We start from the raw sequence: 10,249 nt of genomic DNA on the forward strand, positions 1-10,249 counted from the left end.
CCAAGACTTTTTTTTTTTGGTTACAGATGGTACAAAACTTCCAAGATGAATCTTGTTTTGTTATCACCACGTTGAAAGGTGAGCTCTTCTGATGCTGCTTGTTTTCTAACACCACTGTTTTCCCAAAAGCGTGGAAATTGCTGAAAACAGTAGGGAAAGAGTTGCAAGGAGGAGAAGAATTGTAGCACGTGAATATGGAATATAGGGGATGAGAATAGCCTAAAGTCCCCCTTCAAGTATGACTTTGGTCTTCATTGCTGGTGGACTCCGTTCGAGAATTATAGTTTAAATAGCACTGTGGAGGTATATTGGCTTGAATTGTTCTAACCTACACGTCTAAGTCATGTTCTAATTTCACTTTATGGCTCATCAACATTTATAAATTTATCATCCGTTTTAAACAAGGAGTTTGCATTATGAAGAGCCCCTGGATATGCTGGCATAGGAATCTGGGAGTACAGTTTGTGGTAAAGAAAGGCAGCTAGTTTCTCTGATTTGTCTGAAGCTCTGGGTCACACCTGAGCTACCTGTGCACCTTTTTCTGAATTGAATCTTGAGCATCCAACAGAACTAAAGAGGGCAACAAAACTCATGCTGGAGAAGAAATACCCAGGCCAGATCCTGCTCTCCATTATAACACTATAAATCTGGCGTTGTCCCACTAGCAGCTAAACTCTGCTCTTGATTGCACCGGGTTAGGTGGAGTGGAGCTCCACTGAGGAAGACTCTTACCTGGTGTGAGATGAGCTTAGCTCAATGGACCGATATCAGGTACATGAGGTGAGGATCTGGCCCATACTCTAAAATCCATTGACATCACTAGAATAAATGGGCACTACTGGGCCTCCAGGGTTTCTGTTAAAATGACAAAAGACCCCACTGATTTTTTTTTTTGTTTTTGTTTTTGTTTTTTTTATACTGAGCTATAACTAGCTTTGGTGGGAAATTCAGTGTTCATCCCCATTACCAGACCAGAGCACAATCTGCAGTACAGCCAAATCGGGAAGGATGCCTTCCTGCATGTTGTTTAATAAAAGCTTTCATTTCTTCATTGCAGCTGAAAGCAACGATGGCTACCACATCATTTTAAAATGACCACTTGGCCTAGTGGGACTTTTCGCAGCCTAATAACGACAGTGCCTCACTGAGGATTACTAGCACCCAGACTGGAAACGTGAAGAACCTTTTGGATATAGTGCTCCCGTGAACCAAAACGATACCAGATGTCCTTGAGGAAGAACTAACTCTATAGCCCAATAGTTTTTGTAGGCTGGAGACGAGTGTCTCCCAGAGTCTGTACATACTATTTTTTCCCACCACCTTCAGACCCTAGAGTTATTGAGGTCTCTGTTAATTGCACAGAAACACCTATCATATTCTAAAGGGAAATGCAAAACAATTGTCCAGCCCCTTCATAGTTGGGTATGGGTAGATTGATCTGTTATAGTTTCTGATGCCATATGAAACCATCTGTGACACAACCATAACCTTGCTAGGCCATATCTGTCATTTGCTGGGCTCCTCACAAAAGGTAGTGGTGACTACTACTGCTTTCTTTTACCAGAAGAGGTGATGGTGCTGATGCCCCTCTTTGCATACTAACCTAGTGCTTGGAGTACTTCTCCAGGCTGTCGGAGACCTGAGGTTTAATTCCCTTCTTGGCCTTGGAGGTTTGTACTCCTATCTCTCACCTCCTAGGAGGGTGATTAGTCACCTTGGTGCAGAGTTGGGGTACATCCATCTTTTTTTACCCTTCTATTGAAACTGTTTCATGGTCCAGGAAAGTACCTGAAACTCACTGGGCTAGACAGCATGCATGACTGGTGAGAGATTGGTGACTGGGATACTCGGTGGAGGAGGAGATGGAGTTCAGGTCCCTGTTACCAAGGTTGCTTGTCTTGCACTCAACAGACCTGGGTTTAAATCCACTCCCCTGAGCAGGGAGAGATGTAGGTCCTAATATCTCAGGCAGAGAATGGAGTTGGACAAGGGTTGGTCACCGTGAAGTTATTATGCAAGAGGGAGCATTGGCACGACTGCCATCACCTCCTCAGCCTTTTGCAAGGAAGGGAGCAAGCACCTGCTGTCAGGGACAGACTCCAGGTTGTGGATCCGCGGTGGACAGAGATGACCAGCATCAGCATCAAGGCACTGGGGAGAGGGAATCTGGTTTTAAGACCAACCCACGTCTTCAGCCTTTCCTGTTGGCTTGCACACGGTAGCTGGACACTGTAGTTGGCTGACACTAGGTGCCAACCAGTCGGTCGCAGCTGTTTGTGATTCATGTTGCATTTCTCCTCCACCTTTCCCTTCCAGAAAAAATCCCATGTTTTCTGAATGAATGGCTTATCCTCTTACCTTCCCATTCATTTCACCAACCGAGCAGGTTCTGGGCTAATCCACTTCTTTTCTTGGTACCCTGCCAAAGTCTCCCCAGGCCCCTTCCCTTCCCGTTTGCTCATTCAGTGATTAAAATGTGCTTTCAAAATATTTTTGTAACTTTTTGTAGATCTATCCCATTGTTACCCCACGAGGTGAAAGGGGATTATTCATCATTTGAGTGCACTGTCAGCAACACTCTCCATTCAGAAGAACTTTGCACAAAGAGAAAATGCATTCATTACAATGACTTTAGGGATTCAAATGAGGGGAAAAATCAGCTGGAGGGGAAGCGGTTCACACCACTTGATACGTTCAGCTTTAGAGTAGCCTCTGTTGAATAACTGATTTTTGAGGGCTTATTTTTAAGACTGTAGATGCTTTTTTATCACTATAGATTTAATTCTGTTTGACAAAGCTTATGTTAACTGGCACTTGCTGTAACTGGGAATTAGATTTTTGGCTGTATCTTTTTTATTTTTCTAAGCCGTCCACAATAGCAAATGCAATTCATTTATTTGAATCCAAGTTCAGGTAAACCAGCATTTTGGGTACTGCTCTTTGCGCACAGCTGCTATTATTCTTGCTTTTTGTTCGAAAACTCATGGTTATCGTTGGCCTCTCTGGGCCCTTCTTGTAGTGTCTGCTGGACATCCCCGTTTCTATGGTGCGTGACCTTGATGCTTCGGATTTTGTTTTCGCCCTGAAGTGGGCTTAAAAGTTGAAATGTCAGGTTTTTTTCATGGAAAGAAAAGCGCTGATTATAGGCCAGGCCAGGCCAGGAATGCCAAAACCAAGTGTTTGGCTGTTTCCAAACTGAAATGCTGAATTGGATGTTAAAGGATGCGAGCTCGAGCCAGCATGGAGGATGGGTCAGAGTTGTCATTTGCATGCCTCTGTGCTCCCTTCTTAATTATGGGCTGAATTCCCATGATGCACTGCAGTCAGAGGGATAGCCCAGGTGCCAAGGCAAAGGCCAGGCAGCTTGGAAATCTTAACTAAACTGTTCGCGAGCTGCTAAAGCTCCCGAATGATAAAATTCAGATCCTGCAAAGACTTATGACTGGGCTTAATGCTTATAATCAATTTGTGTTGTATGAGGCGAGCTGTTCCAGTTCAACACCTCTACCCCGCCTCACAGGTTCAGGATTTGCATTGGAAAGGATAGTACTTCCAGTAGGGATTTAGGCACCTCTCCAGTTATGGATGCTGCCTTGCTACAGTCTAAGACGTTTAAATACATAAATAACAAGCTTAAGGGTCTGACTTGAACTAAGTCATTAAGAGGAGGGACTTGCTGTTCTGTCCATCATACTTTAGATGCATACACTGTATGTGCTGTGCTGGGTTTGTGTCCTTGCTAGCGGTATACAACTTCCACTGGTTCCTGTGGAAACCCAGTGCCATTTTGGTTGTAATCTGAGCCAAGTTTGAAATGGGGCCTCGAATCTTTTTTCCGCCCCACCTCAAATTCGGTGGCTGTTTGATACAAAGTTTTGCACTGGGGTAATTTCCGTACCATTTCATTTGTCCATGTAGCTTTCATTTAGTTTCGTTTCAAAAGTGGTTAATAGGAAGTCACTTGCATTTTGGGATCCTGACTGCATTTTTTTTTTTTTGCAGTCCTACTTTATATTGCTGACCCATCTCTCACGACCCTTCTCCTTTTATACCACACTTGATTAAACAGATCTGATGCAACAAGTGTGCTTTTCAGATGTTCATTGGACAGGTCCAATTTTGAGTCTCAAATGTATTGTGCAACATGCTACCGCTGAAATGCTGTGACTGGAGCCATCCTGCAGTCGAAGTAAAGCGTTGTGAGCATTTATTCTGAATTTTCTGGGAAACCATTATTCATAATTACATTTTAGCATGCACCAAACTATATTTGCCCCAGACGGTTTCATTGACTCTTGGTTATTTTAGCAACCAATTTTTGTTTGCAGGGAGGTACATGAGACCGGTACCAAAATACTGACCTATGTGGATTTTGTAACAAGACAGTGATCTCTATCAGAAGTGTCTGGGGGTTTTTTTCCTTTTAAAGTAGAATATTTATGCTATATCTCCTCCTAGCTTGAATTCCTTTATAGAGGTAAAAAGCTGCCTTTGGGTGTCAGGAAGTTTTGCTCCCCTTCCCATATTGGAACAGGATATACCAGTATGAGCCCTCTTGCGCTTGTTATAACTGGCAGGAATGAATTGTTTAACCCTTGATTTAGCTAAAGCCACATGACTCTTGAGTATAGCCAATTACTCCCAATTAAGCCCTAACTTAATTGTTAAAGGAATAACTGAGATTCACTTGTGACTTGTCACGGCTCGGTGAGATAGCTGCGGAAACTGCAGTCAAGGAATCAGCACATTTGTACAAGTCTTTATAAAACCTCATGCAGCTAGCGTGGGGCATTTTAAGACTATCCTACTTCTGACTCCAGGGCTACTGCTGGTTGTCACACGTTTGCGTGACTTTGCCAAACCTGCACACTCCAACGATTAACATGCAGCATGTTCTCATGTGAGCCTGCACCTACTAAGTATTTTCTGCTATACGGTTCCCAGACTGCACTGCATGTATGTATAGGAAACACATGCAGGAAACACTACTCTGCATAAAGACAGTGGCCCAAACCAATGACCTAAGGTTAAATACAGGATCCTGACATGGGCCAAGAAAAAGGTGTGTTTACCTATACAAAGACAGATTTCTTAGCTTTTTATGTATTGTAAATATGCAAAGGGGGTAATCCTCCAATATGGTCCAATAACTCTGATATTTTTGGAATGGGTAAAAGTGCCTAAAGTCTTTTTGTCCTCAGTTCTCTTTTATTTTTTTTTTCCAGTTTCTTTTTTTTAACTTAACCAAATCTCCAGTTCACTGTCAGAGGAAATGATTTTGCCTCTCTTCAGCTCCTTAAATCTGGAGCTCACAGATGGCATCCTGAACTTCTCCGGTACTTTGTCCCAGTACAATGTGTGAGTCCACCGCACGTGAAAGGGGATGGAATCAAAACTACGAATGAAAGCCATGCAGCACATGACATGACTTCTGAAATCATTTTGAATATTTATCATGGATTGGGTTTTGGTATGGGCTTCCCCTTTTGTATCGCATTACAGTCAGTGTGATACAAAAGCGGAAGCCCATACCAAAACCCGATCCGTGATAAATATTCAAAACGATTTCAGAAGTCACGTTGTCCCCAGGCTTACAGAATTAAGTCAGTGGGGACAAATGCCTCTTTTTTTCAAGTGGTGATGGGCAGAACATTAATGAAAGCATCTCACTGTATTCTCTATAGAAAGTATAGACAACTGGAGGAAAAAAAGGGGGTCAGTTGATCTTCTGATTATAAATGAGTGCCTTACTTGTAAGATGGTGCAGTGCTGGCAGTATAGAACTAAACTCCCTGGGTACCCACCCCTTGCTGTGTAAACTGGCTAGGACTTCAATAGGTTGATTTGCCCCTGCGGTAGGTTTTCCAGACCTGAGTGTATGAAATCTCAGTGTACACACATAGAAGGATTTTTGCCTCTTGGTTTCTGGATTTTTGCCTCTTGGTTTCTGGAAGGTGTTTGCATGTATACTATACCATATATGGTACCATATATATACATGCATCAAACACCTTCCAGAAACATGTCTGTGTATATATATGTATATGTCCTGGGTGTGTTGTCCTTTGGGCTTTCACTGGTACTCTGCTGTGTTTCATTTCCAGTCACAGTCGGGAATTAGTTGATCCAACTTGAATACCTACCTGGTTCCTTTTTGGAGAGATCTTTCCAAGTGCATCATATACTTGCCATAGTTCGAAACGTGGTACACTTGAAATGGTTAGTGTACCTTTGCCTTTCTTAAGATACAAGCCCCATGCCTTGCTAAAGACGATCCACGTTTTTGACACTAATGCTGTAGCTCTACATTGCAGCTTTTGGATGATTTAGTTAAACACAATCTAAAACCATTAAATCGGGCAGTGTTTTATAAACATGAGCTATTTCCTAAATGGAATAGCCATGTCGCAGCAATGCTAGGCTGATTTGTATTGCTTTGCTGTTTGGCTGTAATTCTAGCAATCCTGCGGAGAATGACTGTGCTGGAGTGCTGGTTTATTATTTGACTGTGCTTTCAAAGAAACAATTGTGGTCCTATTTCCCCCCCCCCCCAGCCTATGAAATGGTTAACTTTCTGCTTCATTTGCTAATTCTTTTTTGATTTTTTTTTCTTTGCAAAAATCATGATCTAATCTCACTCAGAGTAGTGCAGAGCCTGCTGGGATTGACGCCTTTTTAATATGGGTGAATACTAGGCGACTGACTGGATGTATAGTTGAATATACTTGTCTAGGTTTAGAAGTGGGTTAAGTGAATACCTTACTTTCTGTGCATTTCAGATTCATAACTTCTTTTTTTTTTTTTAAATTCTCTAAGATTTGTCCAGTCTCTCCATGAGCCTTTTTTTCCGTTGATATTTCTTTCTTAAAAGGCTTATGTTTCTCCAATATTTGATTTAGTTGCACATCGTTGTTATCCCAGTTGGGTTGGGGTAGGTGTTTCTGCTAAAGGGCTGTGGGGGTTACCTCTCTTTGCTAACCATGCAGCCATTAGGGATACAGTAGATGACATTTGACCAATTAAGAGTGGTTGGCAATGGGAGGGGGATAGCAGAGGTGGGTGGAGTGAAGGCTGGGGCATACCAATTGTAAGTCACGCTGCCACACTGTTATGGGATTATTTTTTGTTTTGTCATTTGTTTTGTTTTTGTACATGAAATTTAAAAAAAAAAGCATATTTTGCACTGGCTATTGAACTGTTGTGCAGAAGAAAAGAAATCTGTCTCTCAAATCTGTGCTCCAGTCAAAATGCAAATAAATTGGTTTGTAAGAAATGTGCCACGTCTTCATGCTTGGCCAGAGATGGCCGATCCCTGACCTTCTGGTCTTACAAGGCTGTATCTCGTGGTAGCATTTACAGGCTACACTATTGGTTTGACAGTCCATCGGCTGAATTTAATCTCCATGCCTGTGCTGAGCTCCCTGAAGAGACTCTGAGAGTTTGACCCTGCCAGGTGCAGACCGCTAGCATGCAAGTGCCGTGTTGGATTTGGGCTAGCGTGCTTCCAACATCACTGGGCTCAGTTAGGCTTGTCTTCCTGTCATCTCTCTCCCATGCTGGGGGCTGATTTAAGATGTTGCTTCGCTTGCATGTCACTGCCAACAGTGGCATGGCCTATAATCCAACCGTAGGGTTATAGGCCATCCCAGCATCAAGGATTTAAGTAGGATATATGAACACTTTGGTCATGCATCTCTTCCATTTCATCCCTCCTTTCATCCAACATGTCGTTGGGGCCAGGAGACTCCTGGTAATGGTAGGTATGCTGATTTTGCCCTTACAGGTACCCTTCCTGTATAAGAAGAGCACCACGGGAGGCCCTCACCATGATGGGATAGTCCCTCTCTGCTGGGGGAGCCTGCCAGCTGTATCTCCTTCCACTTCACTGGTTGACTACCAGTGACTTCCTCTAGTTTTAGGTAGCTTGAGGGACAGGAGAATGAGGAGCTAAATCCTTAACTCACCCCCTTTCCCCAACCAAAGGCCACCAACTTTACTCAAACTGCCCAAGAACTACACCCTCGTCTCTGAATCTGGTCAAGAGGCATGATGGGCTGAAATGTAGAGTAGGCACAAGGCAGTGATTGGGAGGTGGGTGTCCAACAACAGCATGATGGGAAGAACCTGCTCATGCAAAGTATTGACTGCCCTTACTTCAATTAGTCATTGGGACTGAGGGCTTGAAAGACTGAACCCCAAGGGAAGCATCATGGCATTTCAGAGCTGGGTATGCAGACCTCTCTTCTTACTTGGTTACAGAAGGGTGTTCATGGGTTGCAGTCCAGTTGCTTTAGCTGGAGTGGGTGCCACCAAAATCTTCAATAAAGAAAGCAAATAGTTGCTTTCAGTCCTGGATTAGACGTTGACCTCAGTTTCACTACGAGCAATAGAGGAAAAGGAGATTTAATCGTCTTGAAAATGGCCGTCCTCAAGAACGCAAGTGTCCAAGCAAGAGGTTTTACTGGTTTATGAGCTTTACTGTAGTGGAAACGTGTTGATAAAGCAGCCTGTAATGTCCACAGAGACGATGTTCAAACAGATGTCAAACTTTTAGCCTTTTAAAAAAAGATGTAGAACTGCAGCCTACGGGCTCAATGATGACCACAAATAACATGAAACACGAGCATATGAACCATCTCTTGGAGAAAGAAATCTCTAAGTTATGTAAAACAAGTCCCTGGCAGCAGCCGAGCTCAGCAACAAGAACAAGGCAAATGGAGAAGAAGGGAAATGGGGGAGGAAGGGGACATAAAGAATGGGGATACCAGTCAACTGTGTTTCTTCTCTATCCCTATTGATTGCAGAGATTTTGGGGAGTGGGAGGCACGTTTTCTGCAAAATACAGAGCCTTCCAGCTGTCACATTCATACCAGATAGGAGCTTCCGGTGGGAATTACAAAACTAAAGCTGCATGTATGTGGTGGCACAAGCATTTATCAAGGATTGTTCTTCCAAAAAGGACCAGAAACTGGAAGCTGTAAAGCAATGAGTTCTTCAGTGAGAGGTGGGCAGCAGCCACCATTCCCTTGCTCTTGCTTTAAACTCTTTTATTGATATTACCCATGTACTCCACTGGAGAGTGTAGTCAGGATATGCTAGGCTTCCCACTGCTACTGCAAGGTGTTCGTGATCTGAAACAGGATTCTTTAGTAATATCTTTTTTTATGGCTAGGAGCAGGTGCTGCATTTGTCCCTGGACAAATTGTGCCGTTTTTTTGTCCCAGAACAGAATCATATCCTGGGACTGGCATGTAAACACGTCGGGTACACACCAGGTTTAGTGAGCAGCTGAATGCACTGCTGCTTTTCTGCACTGATTCAATGATACAATCCCAATAACCATTCAGAAGCACTTTACAATGGCCTCGGATGAACTGCTAGTGGTACTTATTAGCTGAAACCTGCAAAACATTTGAGATTAAATTTTTACTGCAAAAGTATTTCTCTAAATACAGATTTTTTTAGTTCTCCATTGACCGAACACTTTAATGGACTCAAAACTTCCCACCCTGGAAAAGGCTACATAAAGCTGTCCATGTAGAAATACAGGCGTAGGAATATAAATACCTATTTTGTCAAAAGTCTGACCTTGTGACTTGTTCATAGAGAATAAGAGGGGCCTTGTTCAAGTGAGAAAATCACCCCTTTTAGTGGTTTAATTGCCCTTTTTAACCATTTGTGTAACGGTGTACATGTTCGGTGGTGTATTTCAATTTAAATGACTTTTTAATGTAGCAAACTTGAATACATCCCATGTATTTTAGTCTGTTACATAAATCATGGCAATATTCCTCATGTGTACAGGGGCCCTATCAGGAGAAGGTGGCAGGGATGGTGCATGGGGTGCTGGAAGCCCGGGCATGCACAGGGAAGCCCTGTGCACCGTCTCTACCACCTTCTCTGGCTCCCAGTGCACACAGCTTCCCTCCTGCCACCTTCCTGGGGCAGCCAGCCCATTCCTGGGTGGTCCCAGGCAGCAGGCAGGTGGCAGAGAGGGTGCACAGGGGGCTGGAAACCCACCAAGCCTAAGCTTCCCTGGGCACAGCTGGGTTTCCAGTGCCCCGTGCACCGTTGGATCTGGCAGGTGCTGCCTGCAAGCTGGGGCTGCACCCATGCATCTTGCCTGGGTGGCCCTGGCGGGCACCGCTGCTACAGAGAGAAGCACCGGGCCGCCCTGCAGCTCAGGGGCTGTGCAACCCAGTGGCAGCTTGTGTGGCAGGCTCCTGGAGCCTGCCTGTGTTTCCCGCGG

At 43.8% G+C, this 10,249-nt stretch overlaps 1 protein-coding gene across 1 annotated transcript in view; it reads left to right on the forward strand.

Annotated features, from left to right (window-relative positions):
• The window catches only part of TFCP2L1 (transcription factor CP2 like 1), a 48,913-nt gene extending 41,640 nt beyond the window's left edge, over positions 1 to 7,273 (forward strand). The window contains exons 14-15 of the mRNA XM_090046030.1: positions 27 to 78; positions 1,058 to 7,273. Coding sequence (XP_089902156.1) covers positions 27 to 78; positions 1,058 to 1,095 — 90 coding nt within the window. The 3' untranslated portion in view covers positions 1,096 to 7,273. The remainder of the gene's footprint in view (positions 1 to 26; positions 79 to 1,057) is intronic.
• The last annotated feature ends 2,976 nt before the right edge of the window (positions 7,274 to 10,249 follow it).

This window comes from Crocodylus siamensis, chromosome 4 (genome assembly GCF_052110815.1).
Source record: "Crocodylus siamensis isolate JL-2025a chromosome 4, ASM5211081v1, whole genome shotgun sequence".
Lineage (NCBI taxonomy): Eukaryota > Metazoa > Chordata > Crocodylia > Crocodylidae > Crocodylus > Crocodylus siamensis.